The sequence below is a fragment of the Cryptomeria japonica genome, chromosome 9 (genome assembly GCF_030272615.1).
Source record: "Cryptomeria japonica chromosome 9, Sugi_1.0, whole genome shotgun sequence".
NCBI lineage: Eukaryota > Viridiplantae > Streptophyta > Pinopsida > Cupressales > Cupressaceae > Cryptomeria > Cryptomeria japonica.
In genome coordinates, this window is record NC_081413.1 from 53,532,596 (window position 1) to 53,554,888 (window position 22,293).

A 22,293-nucleotide genomic window follows, 5' to 3' on the forward strand; every position below is an offset into this window, starting at 1 on the left:
AAATTTTTTAATCCTAATTTCCAATTAGTGGAAATTTTCGAAATTATTTTGGAAATTTTTTTTTCTGGCTTCTGGGCGGGATCGTTTTTTTGACGCGAGCTGCAGGGGTGTCGCGTTTTTTCGCGATTTGTGTTCGGTTCGTGGTTCGTAACCTATTCCCGGCGTCGTGTTCTATTTTCGGCGTCGATCTGCCCTGCAACCTCCACTGTTCGTGACCTCCGGCGTCGCGACCTGCGTCACTTTGGCACCTGCGACTTGTCTTCGGCGTTGATCGCGACCTGAAACTCTCTACACACAGCGTCGCGACTTCAACTCTGGGCTCGGTTCGGGTGACGCGACTGTGCCTTCCTTCTCCGGGCCAAGGTTTCTTCAGTCACCTGCAACTTGTCACTGTATCTGAGAAAACAATGGCGCCCACGGATTCTGCATTTTTCGACTGAGGTGTTTACCTCCATTTTTTTATCGAAAATATTTTTTTCTTACAGATTCTTGGTGGGTTTTTCGAAACCTAATCTGGATTGTTGTTCAATTTTTCTGGGTGCCTCGATTTTCGTGCCTCGATTTTCGAGCCCGCGAATCCAGATTCTGACAGGAGAATCCTTCTGGGTTTTTTGCACGCTTTTCTGGGTTGTCCTTGGATTTTTCTGGGTCAGCCAGGAATTTTTCTTGGGAACCGTGCAAATGGCTTCTCTCACCAATCTGATGCTCGAAGGCAGTCAACGCTTTAATGGTCATAACTACAACATCTGGAAGCAGCGTATGTTGACCATTTTTGAATATAGGCGTCTTGACCAGCTTGTTTTGAGCAAAGAACTCAGTCCTGGTACACCTGGTGCAGATCAAGATAAGTTTGATGAACGCAATCGGGAGGCAGTCATGCTTCTCAAACTCTCAGTAACTGATGATCAGTTACCGCAGATTCCTTCTGGCAAGACAGCTTCTGACATCTGGAAGCATCTGAAGGAATTGCATGAGACATCCGACAAGAGCCGAGCATTCTTTCTGAAGAATCAGTTGTTCTCCATTATGATGGACGAACGTATGTCCTTACAGGAGCACCTCACGAGGATTAAGGACATTCGAGATCAACTCGAAGCTATTGGTCGGACTATGGAGGAAGAAGACATGGTTGTAATCACTTTAAAAAGTCTTCCGAAATCGTATGAACACTTCATTGAAACCCTCAATATTACTTCCACTAATGTTGATCTGAAGTTTTCAGACCTATGCACCAAACTTCTACAGCAGGATCGCTGGAAACAGCAATTTGGTAGTGGTACTACATCAGCCTCCTCGGAAAATGCCTTCACAGCTCAATCCTTTCAGAAGGATAAAGGCAAATTTCAGTCCTCTCAGTCTTCTCAGCAGAAAGGCTCTTCTCAGACACAGGATGGAGCTAAGAAGAAAAATGTGCAGTGCAATTACTGTCACAAGTACGGCCATATGAAGAAAGATTGCCGTCAGAGGCTCGCTTCTGAACAAAAGAAGCAGGGAGGGTCACACCAGAAGGCGCATGTTGCAGAACATTCCGAGCAGAAGGAGTCCGCCTTTTATGCTTTTATGGCTAAGAGGTCTTCAGATCATGCCAGGTCTTCTGCTTGGTACATCGATTCTGGTGCATCACGTCACTTTTCTCATCGGCGTGACTGGTTTACAGACTTCTCACCTTTCAGTGATTCCGTTGTATTTGGCGGAGGTGAGGAGTATACAGTTGTTGGCAGAGGCACTGTTCAGATACAGTCTGGTGGCAGGACTCTTCTTTTTCTGAATGTGTATTATGTTCCTGGAATGGAACTTAATCTGCTTTCTGTCAGCCAGATTATGAGGAATTCTCCTCAACTAGATGTGGTGTTCAGTGCTCACAAGTGCTCCATCATTGATCGGGAGACTCGTCTTACTGTTGCTGTTGGTCTAGAGGATCATGGCCTATATAGGCTCCTTGACACTGGTGATTCTCCTGAAGTGGCTCTGGCAGCTCGTGTTTCTCCTCTTAGCACTTTGTGGCATCAGCGATATGGACATCTCAACATTCAGTATCTCTCTCAGCTGTCTCGGGAGGGACTTGTTTCAGGGTTACCTGATATTCAGACTCAGCATCTTGGAGTATGCGGCGCCTGTCAAGCTGGCAAACAGCATCGAACTTCATTCCCACATGGAAAGTCTTGGCGCGCATCTAAGATGATTTCAGTAGAAAGATGTGGGTGTACTTTCTTAAACATAAATCAGATGTATTTAGTATCTTTCAGAAGTTTAAGTCCTTTGTTGAAAAAGAGTCTGGACAAAGTATCATTACTCTTAGGACAGATAACGGGGGGGAATTTTGTTCTTCTGCATTCTCCAACTTCTGTGATACCCATGGCATCAAACGCCAGTTGACTACACCCTACACTCCTCAGCAAAACAGTGTTGTCGAGCGTCGCAATCGTACGGTTGTTGAGATGGCTCGTTCTATGTTACAACACAGGAGTGTTCCGAATAAGTATTGGGCTGAAGCAGTATTTACTGCTGTCTACCTTCTTAACCGTTCTCCTACTCAGGCTGTTAAGGGGAAGACTCCAGAAGAGGTTTGGTCTGGTCGGAAGCCTCAGATCAGCCACCTGAAGGTTTTTGGCTCTGTTGCCTATGTTTGGATTCCAGATGCTAAGCGCTCCAAGTTGGATTCCAAAAGCCAGAAACTTATGATGACAGGATACAGTGATCACCATAAGGCCTACAGACTGATAGATATAGACACTGAACGTCTTATCTTCAGTCGTGATGTTGTATTTGATGAAGACAGAGGATTTTTTCAGTCCCCTTCTTCTGAGCAGATTTCTGATGGTCAGCCTCACAGTGTTCTTATTCCATTAGGTTCGCCTGATGGGAGGGATGATGCAGAATCTATTTTCGATGATGCACTACCTGAGTTCCCTCCGGAGAATAATCCTCCTCTTGCTGCTCCTGTTCCTGATCCTGAGCCTCTTCCAGCTCCTCCAGATGTTAGCACTTCTACTCTCCGGCCTAAATGGTGGGCCAAGACTATTGGTGATCTCAGGGATACTGAGCTCATTGAGGGTAGAACCTCCCGTAATAAGAGCAAACAGCAGCATACAGTCAATTTTGCTCTCATGGCTAACATACACAGTGTTTTTGAACCTCAGACATATTCAGAGGCTAAAGGTATACCTGAGTGGGAACAGGCTATGGAAGCTGAGTTCCAGAGTCTTCAGAAGAATCACACTTGGGCCCTTTCTGATCTTCCTTCAGGGAAGAAGCCCATTAGCTGCAAATGGGTGTACAAAGTAAAATACAAAGCTGATGGAACCCTAGACAAGTATAAGGCTCGTCTTGTTGCTCGTGGGTTCTCACAGAAAGAAGGCATTGACTACGAGGAGACTTTTGCTCCTACAGCCAAAATGAGTACCATACGGCTCGTTCTTGCCTTAGCAGCCCAGTTCAGTTGGAAAGTCCATCAAATGGACGTAAAGAGTGCCTTTTTGAATGGTGACTTACAGGAAGAAGTCTACATGACGCAACCCCCAGGATTCAAGGTTGCTGGTCAAGAACAGAAGGTCTGTAGACTAGTCAAAGCACTCTATGGTCTGAAACAAGCTCCTCGGGCTTGGTACATGAAAATTGATAAGTACCTGACAGATCATGGCTTTCAGCGGAGTCCATCTGATGCAAACCTGTATATCAAGCATACTAGTAATGATATTCTGTTTGTAGTTGTCTATGTGGATGACTTAATCATTACTGGCAGTTCCGCACATTTGATCACTGGGATCAAACAGGATTTGTGCCGCACTTTTGATATGACAGATTTGGGACTTCTACATTACTGCTTAGGAGTTGAAGTTTGGCAGACTGAGACCAGTATCTTTCTCTCTCAGTCCAAGTATGCCAGAAGTCTTGTGGACAGGTTCAGAATGCAGGATTGCAAACCTGCCTCTACTCCTATGGAACCCGGGCTCAAACTTTCAGCTCAGTCATCCTCACCAGTTGTGGATGAATCTCTGTTCAGGCAACTAGTGGGCAGTCTCATCTATCTTACTGCTACTAGACCTGACATCAGTTTTGCAGTGAGCTACATTTCACGCTTCATGACAGCTCCCAAGGCTGATCATTGGTTAGCAGCGAAGCGTGTGCTGCGTTATGTGAGTGGCACTTCTGATTATGGACTTCTGTACACTCGGAGTTCTGATCCTATACTCAGTGGTTACACAGATTCTGACTGGGCAGGTTCAGTTGATGACCGTAAGTCTACAGCAGGGTATGTGTTTAGTTTGGGATCTGGTGCTGTCACATGGACTAGTAAGAAGCAGCAGGCAGTGGCTCTCTCCTCGACGGAAGCAGAGTATCGGGGAGCAGTTAAGGCATCTTGTGAGGCGGTTTGGCTTCGGCGAATGCTTGCGGATATGCATGTCTCCCAGGCAGGTCCTACTCCCTTGTTCTGTGATAATCAGGGAGTGCTCAAACTCGCCAAGAATCCAGTCTTCCATGAAAGAACCAAGCATGTGGAAACGCATTGTCACTATATTCGACAGCTGGTTGAAGACGGATCCATCCAGTTGCTGTATGTTCCTACCTCGGAGCAGCCAGCAGACATATTCACCAAGCCCCTTGGTCCTGATAAATTTGTAAAATTCAGGGGGTCTATAGGTGTAGTTAATAGATTGAGCATTAAGGGAGGGTAATAGAATATTAAAATATGTTAATTTTAGTATTAATGCTCATTCAGTGTATATTCTATTTTAGAAAGATCGTCTTCGATCTTCTCAGCAGTTTCTTTTAGAAACTTGCTATTCTTGTAAATAGCTTGTATTATTTATGAGCGTTTTGCTCATTCTGTTTATTCAATCAATTCTTTGAAATCCATTGCGTGTTTTCGCACTGTATTAGTAACAAGTAATCATGATAATATTCAAATCCATACATTGAAGCATCATAATATTTAGATCAACAAATCACAACATCATTAATTGCTGCTATTAATGGAAGCCTCTTATGTTATTTTTTATTGTAATTCAAAGAACTTCCATTAATTAGTTTTTCTATTCGCTGTGAGGAGTTTAAACTGGTTTGTCTTCTGTATAATTAAAGATTAGAGGAGACTGAAGCATTTTCAAAATCATGTGAGTGAAAGAGATGTTAGTTTTCATGATCAGATTATCCACAATAAACAGAAAACTAAAGTTGCACAGTAAAGCATACAAATAGAGAATCACACAACACAAAACTACCCTGGGAAAACCTCCCTCTAGGAGGAAAAACCCAGCAACAACAGATCCTCAGATCTGATTATGTTATATTGAATTGTAAGTACAATAACAACCCAGCTAATTGGAGCAGACTTATCTGAGACTTAAGTTCTGATCTGAACTTGATGAATTTCCAGAATGATAAAGAGCAGACCCCTAGTTCATGTTCACAGTCTGCAGGAGCAGATTTAGGCAAATATCTTCTACACAAACATGTTAGCCCAGCATGAGGAGAGACTCGCTAGGCTTGAGAGTGATTTGCTTGCCTAGAAACCCAATATGTCACATGAAATCAGGTTCGCCATGCATGAAAATGACTTTGCTGTCCTCTAGGAAGAATTCGCTGTCTTCTAGGGTGAATTCGTTGACTTCTGAAGTGCAGATCAGAATTCGCATATAGCAGAAGATGATCGCATGAATACAAAATATATCTTTAAGCCTTGTAAGTGGCTGGTATATATATATGGGGTTCATCCTTTTACTTATCTCTAAGTCGGCCCATTAATCCTTGGCCGCTAAAACCATTTTACATATTACAATGATGTGGATAGTTCCACATGTTTGGAGTGTAGGCTTAACTTCGCACATTTCAATATAGGGTCGGCCCTATAATGGAAGCATGAGTTTCTTTTATGTTTGGCGTGTAGGATATAGAGGGGCCAGCCCTATTTGTTTTACACATAAATACAATACAATAGATAGGGCCCTGCCCTATAAGGATTCGGATGATGCCTTAAGGCAATCCGAATCCTATTTATTTTCTTAACCTAGTTACAAAATCAACAAGAGATTCCTGACTGAAAAGAAAGTATATTATTGATGTTGAAAATTTTTTATGTCTGCTCTTTTCCTAGAAAAGTAATTTTTAATCTGCAAAAGATCTGCTAGAGCAAGCAAGTCACTCTAAACAAAATTTGTTTTTCTGCAGCAAAAGTCAAGGTGCCATACAAAGAGCTGAGTTATTGGAAAAGGCCAATCAGGAAACTTAATAAAATAATATAGTAAAAAAGTAAAAATATATGTAAAAAGAGGAAGAGGTGCCTTGGAAGAAGAGAGGTGCCAAAGGTTTTTGAAGCTCATATGCTGGAGAGAAGCAGCTGTACAATGGTGAGCAGAGGTGCTTTGACACAAGTTTTTGATACCTGTTTTTATTGCTGAAGAATATATGCTGAGTACAAAGGATTCACAAAAAGATTAGCCGGTTGGGAGGACTGGACGAAATCTGATGATAGACATCCAATATAATATGAAACAGCCAACAGTTTTTTAATACGAAGTTGTTTTATAAGATTGCATCACGAAATATTTCAGTAGGAAAATTTTTTGTTTAAAAATTTTTTTGTTTAAGCTTATTTATAAGCTTGGTGAATTTTATTTAAATATTTCACCCTAGACAGCTCAGAATCGAATTGATTCAACTTCTCCTTCACAGGATCAAATCATTCCATGAAATTTTGTCAGTTTATGTCAATGATATTTTCAACCTTTCCCCAAAAGCATTTTGCTCCAGTTCTTTAATTTTACCATATTGAATTGTTTTAGCAATCTTGTAGTGCAGTCTAGGTTTAAAATATTGCCCTGAAGAAAGTATTAATTCTAAATCACTTTATCTAGGAGGCAGATTCTGATAAATTATAAAAACTTCCCAGATTACGAAAAAAAATTAAAATTGAAGTCTAAACCTTGTGGCAAAAGCATTTAGCTTCAACCTGTATATTTTGTAAGATAAAATTGTCTTTCTACTTTTTGGTAGTACCCAACACCATTCTGAGTTTTTCGATTGCAGGCGGAATCCAATTCCCATGGATTTGATAGATATCAGGAAAAACATTGCCAAAACAGATAGAGAGCTTCATGCAACAGTTTGTGGTATGCAAGACCATCATGATTGACCTGGCTAAGTGCTCCAAGTTTGACAAGAAGCTAGAAGATCACAGGAGGATGGAGGACAGTTACCAATCTTAAATTTATTACTAGCTAAAGAATAGTTTAATGTTTTAGTGGCAAACTAGAACGAAAAAGACTATAAATCTGAAGATACAGTAAAGAAGACTGTACTGTCACTACACGAGAGGGAAGGTTTTCAATAAAAACCAGACCACCCAAAGACCCAGATATATGTCAAGTGGAGGCCCATGCCATACTTATGAATTTGTCCCTATTCACAAAATGTGGTGGAGATCAATTGGCCAAATCTGACTAATCATATGCAGCTACTTGTGCAGGTAACTTTAGTCACAAGGTGTTGTGGATGATTGTGTGTGTCCCTTTTCAAAACTTTGAAAGATAAACAACTGAGTATGTCCTTGGGACATGTATCTCGTGTGGCCATTCCCACTGACAAAACATTGTGAGCTCATTCCCACTATTACTTGATGCAGATAATTATATGTGTCCTTATTTGTAACTTTGAAGGAGGCCAGTTGAGTGTATCCCTATCCAAGGTCAATTTCAATGAGGCCATATCCCACTATGGAAGTGTAGTGTGGCCATTCCCACTACTTATTGTAAGTATGTGGTACTGAGTGTATGTCCCAGTCCACATGTGAAAACGATTCTCTCCAACTCTTTAGAATATGATGTGAGCAGTTGACTAGTATATAATTATAAAGTGAAAAACTTTATTATTAGTCTTGTTTACATTGTGAATGCCATTGAGAGCATTTTGAATTCCTGAATTATAAATTGGTGGTGAGTGTCGGAACATTTGGCAGTGAATTATGATTTGGCAGCTGAATGCTTTCACAACCATTACTAGGCATTGTCAAGTGTTATGGGAAACCACATTGAAATTGACCAGTCTCTCAACGTTGGGGAACAATCTGTTGAATTGCATAGTGAGGGCTATTTGTATTGGATATCCAGACGATTATTGAAGCAATTCGTTAAACTTTTCTTGTATTTGAGAGCCCCAAGAACAAAGACTTGAATTAAATAGGCATTTGGCATAAAGTTCAACTTTGTATCCACATTCTAGCCAAGATAAGAGTTTCTTCTTTTTACCAAGAACCAAATGAGTGAAAGCTGATTTTTGTATCAATAACTTGCTTCCATCAACTACTGTTACTAAGGGATTGTTCTACTGCATGATGTACTTGTGCAACCCTACTATGGGAAGGGTTTGTTATCACACTGTGCTTAGAGTATTGCTAATAGGTTAGCAAAAAAAGTACATGATGGGCTAGTCATTAGGCCTAGCATACCTCAAACAGAGTAGCATGGAGATAGAACCGTTATTGATAGTTGATTTCAAGTATTTTTTAGAGATAGAATTTTGTGTCTAGGACCTGGAACGACCTCAAGATCAGATGGATTGCTAAGGTGATTGGCATGACTAATTGTTCCTTCAATTCTTTATTTGCCTCTTATTGAGACAGGGAAAAATGGGATATGTGTTGGAATTAGAATCCATGATCTGTCTTAATTTCTTAAAGCTTAACTTCAGGTGTAAACCCAAGAACAAAACCTATGCCCAAATACTAGACATGCATACAATATCCTTCCATATATAACTAGTGCCGTAGGAAGAAGTTCTCTACATAGGATAGAGTTACCACAAAGAATAGAAATACCCTTGGCAATGCCAAGGCTGACTTAAGAGATGTCTGGAACTGGTTAGTTCACACCATATAGCCAATAGCGCAACAAATCCCTGACAGTCAGAAGTTCAGAACCTTCCACACAACATAAGCTAGTAGTTGGAGACTTGAACACTAAGATGTTAATTCAAATATGATAAAGGTAAATGCTCAATTACTGAATCAACAAGAAAACTCTATGTTGTTGGGTATGATTGGTCCTAGAATTGTATTTGGATGTTGTAATCAAGCAAGGTTCAATTTTTAGCAGTCAGAATCATTGGAATTGTTGATGAGTGTACCAAACAATTCCGGGTGCCACATGGCATTCCCACAACGATACGATTAGTGGGCAAAATTTCCACCACAATTTGGTCATCTTTTGACCATTGAAAACACTAAATGATCATCATATGATGCATTTCATGTGTTGTAACAAGTCATAACAACAACAAACAAGGAACGAGTCATTGGCAATAGCAAACATGGTACAAAACACAAGCATCAGTAAACAGGGAACGAGTCACAAGTAATAATAAACATGGAAGGAGACACAAGCATCAGCAAAACGAGAGCGGGTCAAAGTAAACAATCAACGAGTACACAAAATTCCTTTCTGAAATCCAAGAATACTCAAAAACTCCAAAAAAATATTGCTCCAGAAAGTCCAAACCAAAATGGTTTTATAAATTACCATTTAATTTTTATCTCAATTCTAGCTCCAAAAATGTTTTAATTTGAAATCATTTCCAATAATTAATAATCTTTATTCACCATATTCATCTCCCATTTTATTTTGTTTTCCCTTTATTACTTCACGCACAATTTCTTTAATTTACTCGCTCATTTTGGCTTTAAAAAGTTTCTCACACAATTTTTTGTTTTTAATATTTATTAATATATTTCTATTTGGGATTTGTTACTTCCTTTCCAGGACACTTCAAGTCAGATGCTTCTGAAGTGTGAAAGATAAGTAGATAGGGGAAATTGACAAAAACTAGGACAACATCAAGTGTAGCTTGAGTAGCAGAGCCACAGTCAAATTAATGTTCTCATGCCCCTGCCCTTTATGACAGATCGCTGCTTTAACAGATGAAATTATTCCCCTTTGTACCCTCACATCGATCCCTCCAATAATACCTTGACCAACAAAAGGAGTGGGAATCGCTATCAAAGGATTGCAATATTGATACAACTGGTATTAACAGCAAAACATCCCTTACACCAAGCTGAGTCTCTCACAAAATGAGCTGAAAACTGACTCCCACAGCCTTGGTACCACAGCGGCAAGTATTACGATTACTGAATGAAAACAAAAAAGTTTCCAATATGTGCCTCATTGATTCTAAGTTGGTTCCCAGCATTAATCTGCCCAAAATCCATAGTTTAATATTTGCAACAAATCGCTGCTGGAAGATTTAATCATGCACTTGCACCCGAAATATTCATGCTTCTAATATAATATTATAATCGAGAGCTATTCCCAAACTGAGCACTTATATTCCAGCATTCGTATTTAATTGAGAACAAGCAATTATAGTTGAGGGCAGCTGTTAGTTTAGAACAGGCAGGGATTAAGGTTAAGAATTAGTTAGAATGATTAACAATATTTCTGAGAAAGCTGTTAGTCATGAAAGGGCATACAAATTGATAAGAGGACACTTCTCTTTCCAAAGGTTACCGCCGTGAGAAAAGTCATTACCCTACACACTCGATGGAAAAGTATAAAGGAACAATAGCAAGCGATCAAGTGAAAGGCATCGAAGAAGAATAACAATTAAATCTGATAAGCATTACAGAATCAGGAAGAACGACATCTGCATAAAGCAAAGGGAAGAAGTAGAATAATTACGCATTCGATCCTATCAGAGTTAGCAGACTCAGTAACTATATATTAACCAACAGCCGAGATATTTATCTAATAGTGTGGTGTGAAATATAATGCATGATGATTGGGCTGAGTTATTATTGGTCTTTCATTATTAGGATGTAGGTTTCAAGGGGTATTGGATATGGCCGAGGGAACTCCCTTTGCCCAATAGCCACCCGCTATAGGCAAAGTAATCTTGCTTAAGGTAGGAGGAGACCCGCCCTGATGGCTGAACATTGCTACTTTTATATCTGTTTCTATATACATTGCTGTTCTTGTTATTTTTCTATCTTAACATAATAGAATAGATATTAGGATTCTCTTAAAGGAATTCCTATCCATTGGCCTATCTCATTTTGGAGGGGAGACATGGTACAAAAGAAGCATTGCAAGCAGCTAGGAAGCCACGCTGCTAGAGACACCCCATGTGGGGCTGGGAGGCAAGAATGGAGGTTGTCATTCCGTGCTCCTCGGCTGGGTGGAATGGCTTGAGGCACCTTGTATGGTCTCACAATGGGCGCTCCCTAATGATGATGAGCTGGTTGGATGGAACTTCATAGGGAATTCCATATGTACATCTTGGATGTTACGATAGTAAATCTGACTTCTATTTATCTTGTGATACTAACCTAGTTGCAGGCCCTACATCAGGATACTGAGATAACAATTTCCATTTCCAAGCATTATTCAAAATTTCAAACCCTAATTGAAGAATTTTAGAGCAGATTATGTTAAGTCCTAGTAGGGGACATTACAATTTTTTCTGTGGTTTTGATGGTTCATCCAGAGGAATTTGGTCTAAAGGTTGTTAAGAGTAGTCATCATTGTCATATATATGTTAGAATAAGTCAATAACCGAATTTGTGTAGCTGTAAAGAGTCCCAGTTCACTATCATAGTTAGTTATTAATAAACTTCAGTTAGTTGTTTATTGGCTACAGTTTGCTGTCAATAATTTCTCTTTGCTGTCAAACTCTTTATCAGGTTTATAGGAAAGCTGTTGAGCCTCTTTTATGTTTGAATATGTATTACTGTTTAACCTTGATGAATGAGAAAATCAATGACTTCTTCAGCACTTCCATTCTCTGTGTTTTTGCTGCTATCATATTTCTAATTATACGCATATATCAATTGCCGATGCCCAGTTCGGTAGGTATAATCTATTGCAGTCTTCTACTATTCAAGGAGAAAAGATAATTCCTCCTGTGCTTCGAATTCAATCCCAGGTTCAATGTGATCGACAGAACTTTGGTGACTAATCTACCTCTGTTGGGAAATTTCTCAACAGCGACATTATATCCTAGTGTACAGGAGGGTATAAGTCAGAATTTAGGCTCCGATTCTCACCAGATCAAATTTGAAGTAAACGGGTTCTTGTGCCTTAAAACCTAAACCCTATATGGCTTAGCAGGCTTACAAAAAGCTACAAAGCACTTTCACATCACTTGACTTGGAACAAACATCATCGCCTGAAACCCAAATAGACAAACTAACGCCCGAAGATATAAAATCCTCCCAAAATCCACTAAATATTTGATGTAATCTTAATTGGTTTTCAAGTAAAAATGTAGATAAAAGATTGACTTACTGTCTGAGCATTGTGCCAAGAAATCCCGTTGTAGAGATTGATGGAAAAATTAGCGACGAGGTAAACGCTTATCACTCCCAGGGCACCCGTAAAAGCCTTGAAGGCTATATCACCTGCCTTCCTCTTCGCCATTCCTGCACACGTTAGTGATTCACAATCATTGTTTTTTTTTCTGTGGTTCTTGAAGTGAGTGTTTGAACCAAAAAAAAAAAAAAAAAGTTCAGGAGTTAGTAACTTACCTCTGTCAGATGCAATTCTTCGTTCCTCCCGAGGAAGCTATTTCTTTTGAATCACAGGACTTATCCGTTGTACAACCTTGATGGTAGCAACACTAAAACGGACTACGCGGTTGATTAAATAAGCGCCATTATGAACGATGGCTTGAATGTTCCACCTTGGTTTAGGTATTTGTGGCTGCTTAATGACTGGTCATTTTATGGGATGCAGCTATTGTGGCTCCATAACGTTAGTGTCGTACCGTCGTACCGATAGCATGCATAACATACATATAACATACATGCATATTCATGTCCAGATGCAGGTAGGCCCCCGCATGGCTGTAGCTATTTGGGTTCCAAACATCGCAACCGTTCGGAGAGAATTTCATAAGCTCAGTGCTCAGGACCTATTGTGGATGGAACTTGGGGTTCCATGATGTGGACGATGTTGTCGTTTTTATTTCGACGGAAAAGCTTCCACGCGAGTACCACTTCGTCGACCTTGCTCGCGGTTACAGGCACGCAGCTAAAATTTAAACCTCGTCGCTCTCGCGGTTACGGACGTTGCGTCACGTATGCTGAAAAAATATATTTTAAAAAATATAATGTCCAACAAGTAGAAAGAGTCAATAACACGATCATTTGAAATTTTTGGACTATTTTCGTACCTATGCTGCATCTACGACGTGAACGCTGCGTCACAAGGGATTTTGAGATCATCTTGATCGTTCAAGTTGAATGTCCCTAATTGAATCAGGAAGCCATTAAATCACGGAGCGAGGAACCTGTGTATCTAGTGGAGGTATGAGTGAAGGTGAGGACAAAGTCAGCCACAACAATAAGGCAAGTTGTATGCGATTATTGTTATCACCTGCTAACATGTGTGTTTTTCATGTGCAGGGAGGAGGTATTGTAGCGCAGGTCTGGGTAGGAGGTGTCGAGATCAGCGATTTGGGTTTTGTGACAGTGGTAAGTTCAAACCCTAACAGATAACACGAGTATTACTCAAGTTGTGCGAAATCTTTTCGAGTAACACTCAAGTTATGCGAAAATAGTTTAAACCATAACAGATAACACAACATTTTTTTATTTTTTTTGACTAACAATTTGAAGACTGTTTTCTAGTTTCTTTCTCAAAGTTCAATTTTCATTTGAAACTGTAAATAATGGCTTAAATCTTTAAATGCCAATGTGATAGAGTAGATGTTACTTTTCTGTGTTTTGTGAGTTCCAATTTTGAAGTCGTGCCAAGCTCGGCTCTGTAAATAAGTTGTCATTTTGTTTCTTGTTTTCTGTTAGTGACAAGTACTTATAACATGGCTCTCTCTTGATTCTCCATCGTGGGATCCACACGACCATTGGAGGTTGTCAAGAAGAGTCAGCCATGTATAGTAGAGTTCTATATGTAGCAGACTAGGGAATGGCGTCGGCCGTTTTAGCAGACTGGCCCTAGGCGAGCTTGATGATAGCCCGGCTAGGTATCAGTGACCAAGAGGAATCACTTGCAGGGTAGACTATAGTCTAGGCCATTAGCCTCAGACCAGAGGAAGATGGGATCAAAGGGAGAGAAGATCCAAGCATGAGGAGGCAAACAACTTAGAAAAAGTTGTAGGTATAATCCATGGTAGAGCAAACCCTGCAAGGTGGCTAATGAGATCCGGTGGATTAGTGAGTTGGTGGGTTTACGAAAGTGAATTCACACAGAGCAGAGTATCAAACCTCGGTACTGAGGATCTATAGTGGATTAGGGGAATAGTGAGAGGAGCATTCCCGGGTTAGGCTAAGAAGAAAGCCTTAGAGTGAGTCAAGCTGACTCAAGCAATCTAAGATCCTCCCTATTAGTTATGTTCTTTAATTTTTGCTACTTAAGAAACAAAATGCCACAAAAAAAATTGTGTTGATGCATATGTTTGTATGTATATGTGTTTATGTGTCTGTCATTCTTTCTCTCTATATATCATGCACTCACACATACATAAACATGCATATATACACATAAATATCAAACTTTCTGACCTCCTCCTCACCTATGCAATAGAATCCCTCATCGGTACAGACAAGTAACTCTCATATTAATAGCCTACATAGTAAACCCTAAAGCTTGACACGAAAAATGATTCAGTCTACCTAGTAACCTTGGTGTGATGTGTCATGTTTTTTAGTGTTCTATTTCTGTAGTCATACAATTATGCATATGTATGTGTGTATATTTGTTTGATTGTATGTATTTCAGTGTCTATCTATATATATCATGCACACACTTGTGTCTGCCCTTGTTGTCATCATCGCTCGTATAATGTGTATTTTCCCTTGTTGATATTGTTGCTCATATAATGTGTGTTTGCCATTGCCTATGTGCTCCAAAACAACTGACTAATCTTCATGTTCAATCTATTGGTACTCATATTTTTAGTGTTTTGTTTCTCTACTCAGCCAATTATGCATATGCCATTCTCTCTCTATATGTCACGCACATGGACATGCACAAGCATTAACATACATATATACATAGGCAATTATATGTTGCATGTTATATATACGGAGAATGACACAGACACAAACACATACACATAGACACAGACATATGCATCATTGGATGACTAGGAACATTAAAAATATCTTGTTCTGCCTATCACAAACAACTATATGTGATTTTTGGAAAAGTCAATAACACGAAGTTTCTTACCTTTATTCTAGACACTTCCCGACTAAACTAGCTCGAAAAAGGTAGGAAGAGTCAATAACCCAAAATTTGTCAAAATATTTGAGATGGTTGATTGTGATCAGCAAAATTAGGTCGAAAATGGTGATAAAAAACTCATGTTTTTTATTAAGGTAAAAACAGAGTTTGAAGGGGCCCCAAAACCCTTTACAATAGGATCTTAAAAGATAATAGCATTAAGAAACCAAAAGGAACAAACCAACGAAAAGCCAGCAAAAAACCAGAGATAATAGGCTAAAGCCCCAAAAAACCAACAAAAACCAGTCAGGCCCGAGAGAAGAAACTAATTAATATTTTTTAGGGCATTAGCCAAGGTATTGTTAATCCCATACAGGTCATTGATATTTTCCCTAAGATTAGGGATATCCTTAGCAGAAGCAGCCGCAGCTTTCTTGACACTTGCCCTGGTCCTCTTTGCAGCTCCACCTGGAGTAGCTTCACCACTACCAATCTCAATAGTATCTTCATCCATGTCAAGGTCCACCACCGGTTTAGGAGAGCTGGAATTATCGAGAACCTTAGCAATATCCTCAAGGTTTTTAGTGACAGCAGACAGGATATTCGGGATAATGCCTAGCAAATTTTTCATCGCCACCTTCCCTTCTTCCAGCGATTTAACCTTCTCCTCCATTTCCTGCTTCCATTTTATCTGATCCCTGTCATAATCCTTCCTTTTTTCATCCATCTGTTTCCCATTGTTTTCCAGGTTCTTCAAAAGTTCATATGTCCATCTGTCATAATCCAATCTGACCTCAGTGAGTTTTTTAAGGTTATCCAAGAATAACCCTTTACCAACACTTTCCTTATCCTCACTTAAATTGTCCTTAGTCGTATCCTTCTTAGGTTCCTTGTTCTTCTCCCTCTTAGAATTCACATCTTTTTCCTCATTACCCTTGTCTTCCACATCCACCATAGGTTCACTGTTGTCATTGCCAGGGCTAGCACTGTGGATTGGGCTATCATTGTCGGACTCATTCTCACTTTCTTCATCCTCTGCACCCACATCCTCATCTTTCCAGTTGTCTTCCCCCTCAGAGTCATCCATATCCATTTCACTGCCATCTTTTCCAGTTTCCTCTGTATCTTTCTTTTCTTCGTGGGCTTTCGTCCCAAAGGCACTCTTACTTTTTTTGCTAGAGGACGCCTTCTCCTTGTTGGATTCTCCTGCCTCCAGCTTTCTCTTGCCTATCCTTGGAGAAGTGGATAACCTCTTGTTTTCTAGCATGGCAAGGGTTTCACAGTGCTCATAAATGAGCAACAAAAGCTCGCAATGGAGAACCAGATTCGAGGGATTCTTATTGTGTTTATTGAGAGATCTTGAAAGGGATCTGAAGAGATAGTAGGGCAGGGAAACCCTTTTATCATGTCTGAAATGGTTTAATAGAACAAAGTGGTAAGTGTGGGCCCTAAAAAAATGGCCCTCAACAGTAATAAGTTCCATTATGGCATTCAAAACCCAACCCCAAATTTTCTTGATGTTGGAGGCTTCATAGTAACCCCCTGTGGCTTTGCCAATTTTAGCCCTCTCTTTTTCCTTACACAGAAAAAGATTAACCGCGTTATTGGAAACTTTAAGGTCTCTAAAAAATTGAGCCCTGAGTGGGGCATACCAGTCACAGTCGCAATGAGTCTCGCGTCCAATTTGAACTTTACCCCATAGATTTTAAAGGACCCATTACACCAATTTTCAGAAATTTTGGAAACAACAAGGTTAACCCTACCTTTGTTGTAATCAACTAGCTTCTCCATAAAGCTTGTGAGGGACCCTTTTTCCAGCTTCGCCCACACTTTCGGCATCGCCTTCCATCTTGATGTGTTGTCTGGTTCCTCCCTCCTTAAATCTCCTCCCATATTCGAATTCGGATTTTCAACTCTGTTCTTCTGCAAACTCAACATTTTCTTCCCGTAGTTACTCGAAATTTTGAAAAGGATGACCCACAAAGTGTGCGAAGTAATATTAAATTTGATTGAGATTCTGTCACTTTGCCAGGTAATCATTACCTTTCCATCAAAGCATAATTTATTCATATAACCTATCATGATTATGCAGTCCTTCTCTCCTCGTAATTATGTCCTTTCTAAGGAGCTCTTTTATGTTCATATTAATATCTTCCCCATGCCAAATTATTTGAGAATCAGAATTAACTCCTAGGTTCGCCAAACAGTCTGCCACCATATTTTTCTCTCTAAAGGCATGTTGAATAATTATTTCTTTAAAATTAGCGATGATTTTCCTAGCTTTCAAAATAATGTTTTCAATCGACCATGATGGCTCGGACTCCCCCTTCAAACACTTAATAATATTAAGTGAATCTCCCTCAAGCCATAATTTATCATGATTAAGGTTCTTAGCTATAATTAGAGTATTCAGCGCAGCTGAGGCCTCAACAAAATGACTAGTTTGACTCCCTAAAGGACCAGCCACCGCCACTAGGCAACTTCCAGCAAAATTCCTGACAATGCCCCCATAACCAGCTTTACCTGGGTTCCCCTTAGAGGCCCCATCAAAGTTAGCCTTAATCCATCCCTAAGGAGGAAAACACCAAACTAGACCTTCTCTTCCCTTCTCCTTACTAGTTATGGTAGTGGAAAGGTTCCACCTGTCATTGAAGTCATCTTTAGCAGCTGATCCATTATCAGTACCATAGATGCATTCAAATATGCTCCTGTGAATTTTATCCACCACCACTTCAGCGATGGCACTTTTATCCCTAAAAATCCTATTGTTGCGCTCTTTCCATATATTCCAAATAACATTCAGGAAAGTAAGTTTCCAAGTCTCCACAATCTTAGGATTAGAATTAGGGCAATGCCATTGCTGCTATGATTACCCTAGGGAATTCGGAAAAACCCAGCTCAACTTCCACCTGCTCAAAATGATTTTCCAAATTTCCTGACTAAATGTGCATTGATTGAGAATATGGCAAGCAGTCTCTTCTTCCCTGCAACAAAGAGAACACCTATTAGGAAAAACAAAACCTCTCTTTTGAAGGTTGTCTAGAGTTAAAACCTTGTTTTGGATGAAAATCTAAAAAAAAGATATTAACCTTAGGAACTAATTTCTTGTTCTAGAATTTAGCCCAAATAGGAATTTCTTCAACAACTTCATTTTGGATAGCCACAGCTGAGGACACTGAATATTTCCCATCCAAGGTTTCCCTCCAAATCAATATGTCTTCTTTGTTGTCTCTAGGAACTTTAGCAGAGAGAGCAATCTGAAGGAATTTTAGCCCCGAACACTGCTAGCTAAAATCAATCCATTTCCCATTTCTCCAGTAATCTCTGACCAACTCACCAAACCTGCTTTTGAACCAATATTTCTAGTCATTAAGGATTGGAATTTCCTCCAGAGGTTTATCCATTATCCACCTGTCTTCCCAAAATCTTATACTCCTACTATCCCCCAAATTTCACATTCAACCAGCAATGGCCCAACTTTTAGCCGATTGGACTGCATTCCATATTGCAGAACCTTCAACAATAAAAGATTCATCTAAAAATTCTTCCTCAGAAGGTTGCATATGAAGATATTTATTTTTCCAGATTAAATTTCATTCTCTTTCCTCCCCTTTCATTCTCCAAATTTGTTTAGCTAATAAAGTCTTATTCATAGAACTTATATTCCTTAAGCCCAACCCCCCTGAGGCCTTAGAAGAACAGATTTTATTCCAGGCAATAAGAGGAATTCTATTTTTGACTTCTACCCCCGACCAAAGAAACTTTTTTTGGATTCTTTCTATAGCTTCCACAAACTTTCTGGGGATTTTGAACAAACTGAGAGCATAAACAGGCAAGTTTTGGAGAGTGGTTTTGAGCAGAGTAACTTTGCCCGCTTGACTTAGGACTACCCCTTTCCAACCAACCAATTTTGAGTTGAATCTATCCACCAACTTATTCTAGAAATTATCCGTAGGCTTAATACACAGAGGAAGCCCCAGATAAGAAGAGGGAAACTTAGCTATTTTACAGCCAAGAATTCTTTCAATCCTTAATTGTCTTTGAACAGGGGTATTGATGAAGAACAAATAACTCTTATCCCAATTAATTTTTTGACCAGAGGCAAATTCATAAATATTCAACACATTCTTCATGTTTTTAGCTTCCTTAATGGTGGCTTCCCCCATTGTGATAGAGTCATCAACAAACTGTTCATGAGAGCAAGTGAAATTAGATGAAGATGGTTTCAGTCCTCTGAGATTGCCTTCTTCCACATTTTTAAAAATAAATCTACCCAAGCTTTCAGCTAAAATAGTAAACAAGATAGGGGAAATGGGGTCCCCTTGTCTAAGACCTCTTGAACTTTTGAAGAAACTTGATGGGGATCCACTGACAATAACAACAGAAGAGGAAGTTTCCATCAGTTGAGAGCAAAGCTGAATAACTTTTTCTCCAAAACCAAACGCTTTCATAATCCTTAAGAGAAACTGTCAATTCACTCTATCATAAGCTTTAGCCATATCTAACTTCAGAAAGAAACCCTGATTATTAGCCGCTTTTAGAGAATGGATATTTTCATGAACAAATATAATAGAGTCCAGAATCTGTCTACCAGAGACAAAACCATTCTGCCGGACAGAGATAATTCTTGGAAGAATTTCTAGTAGTCTGGAAGTAAGAACCTTGGATAAAATCTTGTAAATAGAGTTACAAAGACTAATAGGTCTAAACTTGTTGAGAGAGTCAACACCTGGGATCTTCAAAATAAGGACAATGAAGGTAGCATTCAGTTCTTTTAAAAGCCTTCTAGAACCAAAGAATTCTTTAACACCTTTACAGATGTCATTCTCCACAATATGCCAAAAAAATTGGAAGAAGAACATTGGAAAACCATCCAGTCCAGGAGACTTATCTCCTTGAAAGGAAAACACCGCCTTTTTGATTTCCTGATTAGAGGGAATTTGGGACAAAAAATTATTGTCTTCCACAGTCAGGGTAGAAGGAATAGCTTGCAATAGGATGTTTTGATTACTGGCATCCAGGTAATCTACTTCTCCCATAAGGGTGCCAAAATACTCTAGAGCTTCCTTTCTGATATCATTATCCTCTGTTAAAATCTCTTTATTACAGGATAACCTGGATATTCTATTAGCTGCCCTATGCTTAAGAGCGGCTAAGTGAAAAAACTGGGTATTTTTATCACCTTCCTTCAAGTACAAGGCTCTAGATCTTTGTCTCTAGAATGTCTCTTCATTAGAAATAATGGTGTGGTATTTAGACAATAGACCGTTCTCCACAGATCTCAGTTCTTCACACAGCCCATTCTCTTGGATTCTATCTTGAACGTCTTTTATTTCAGATTTAATTTGAATTTTGCTCTTGAAGATATCCCCAAAAATCTCTTTGTTCCAGATTTTAATTTTGGCCTTTATAATATTGAGCTTTTTATCTATTCTAAAGAGAGTCGTACCCTCGACCTTAGAATTCCACCAATCAACAACACAAGCTTCCAAGGAGGGATGGGATAACCACACTTTTTCAAATCTAAAAGGAAAGTTTCTCTTAGCCGAAAAAGAATTAGCAGTAAAAGAGATTGGATAATGATCAGATCCAATTTTGTTTACAGAAGCAAGAGAGCAACTATACTTAGCTAACAACTCAGAAGAAATTAAGGTTCTATCTAACTTAACTTGAATCAAGTCAGCTCCGGTTCTTTTGTTAGTCCAGGTATAGTTAATCCCTTTAAGATCCACATCCATTAGAGCTTGATCATTAATGAAATCCATAAGATCTTGTTTACCATCAAGTTGCAAGGGGAGACCTCCCATCTTCTCTTCCTCTTTTAGTGGAGTATTGGGATCTCCCATTATTATCCAACTTTGATAAGCAAACTTAAGTATGTCTTCAGCAAAGCTTCTCCAATATTTTGCTCTCCCAGTTTTGGTATTAGGCACATAGACATTAGTTAACACCCAAGCAAAGTTATCCTTGATATGCTCAAGCTGCACAGAGTTCCTATTACAAACAGAAATGATTTCCTTACCTTTAATGGTTTTTTGGTTCCAAAAAATCGCAGTTCCTCCAGACACTCCCTCCGAGCTAGATCCTATAACTCCATTATTTTTAAAAATTCTAATCTTTTCCACTTTATCCTTACACATCTTGGTTTCCTGAACAAGGACCACATCCGGTTTATGTTCTCTTATGATATTTCTTAACACATCCTACTTATGAGGGGCATTCAACCTTCTGATATTCCAAGAGATTATCTTCATACTTTAATTGGAGATAGGGCTAACTCAATGGAACACTGTGTTCCATCAACACGGTTCTTCCAACTTTCCTATTCCTTCTGATGTTTTAGAGATGGTCTCCCCTACTTTTTGTTTTGGCTTCCAACATCTGCCTTTTTCTTATTCTTGCTTCTAGTTGAGATACCTCCATTGGGTTCCTCCTTATTCGATTTTCCCTCTTTTGTACCAAGAATCCTCATATTTCCTTCCAGGGTATCCATTTCCACACTATGTGATGGGGTTTTACATAGGAGAGGCTTTGGGCTTCCATTGGTTAGAAGCAATAAGGGCTCCATATCAGAAGGGCTAAACTCCTAAGCTTCATTGAATTTTTCTTCAATTGATTTTGAGAAAGAAGAAACAGGCACAACATCATTGGGACTTTCCTCTTCTTTCTCCTGACTGACAGAACCAACCTCCTGGTCCTCTGGCTCGTTTATGTTGTTTAACTCTCTTCCTTGATCCCCTTCTTTAGTGCTCTCTATTTGATTATTAGAGCATACACAATCATGTTTTTCATTATTACTGTTCTCACCCTTCTTCACCTCATTTTCTAGCTCCATTTCTTCCTTTTCTATATCACACTCTACTAATGGGTCTCCTTTTTTCTCTATCGTTTGCCATTTCTTTTTATACTTAACATTTCTATCAATTTTGCTTTCCTTACTCTTCTTAAGTGGACAAGATTTTGCCCAATGACTCGATTTTTTGCAATGGAAATAGGCAAACGGGAGCGATTCATATTCAATAGCTTGGGTCCATTTCCCTAGTTTAGAAATAATCTCAATAGATTGGGGCATATCCGTCATTTAATTGACATTTACACAGATGCAAGCAAAGACTAACCT

The 22,293-nt window shown here is 39.4% G+C and overlaps 1 protein-coding gene across 1 annotated transcript in view; it reads right to left on the minus strand.

Annotated features, from left to right (window-relative positions):
• LOC131858264 (DNA polymerase II subunit B4-like) overlaps positions 1–16,440 on the minus strand; it is a 28,557-nt gene extending 12,117 nt beyond the window's left edge. The window contains exon 1 of the mRNA XM_059211455.1: positions 16,012–16,440. Coding sequence (XP_059067438.1) covers positions 16,012–16,440 — 429 coding nt within the window. The remainder of the gene's footprint in view (positions 1–16,011) is intronic.
• Positions 16,441–22,293: the final 5,853 nt, after the last annotated feature.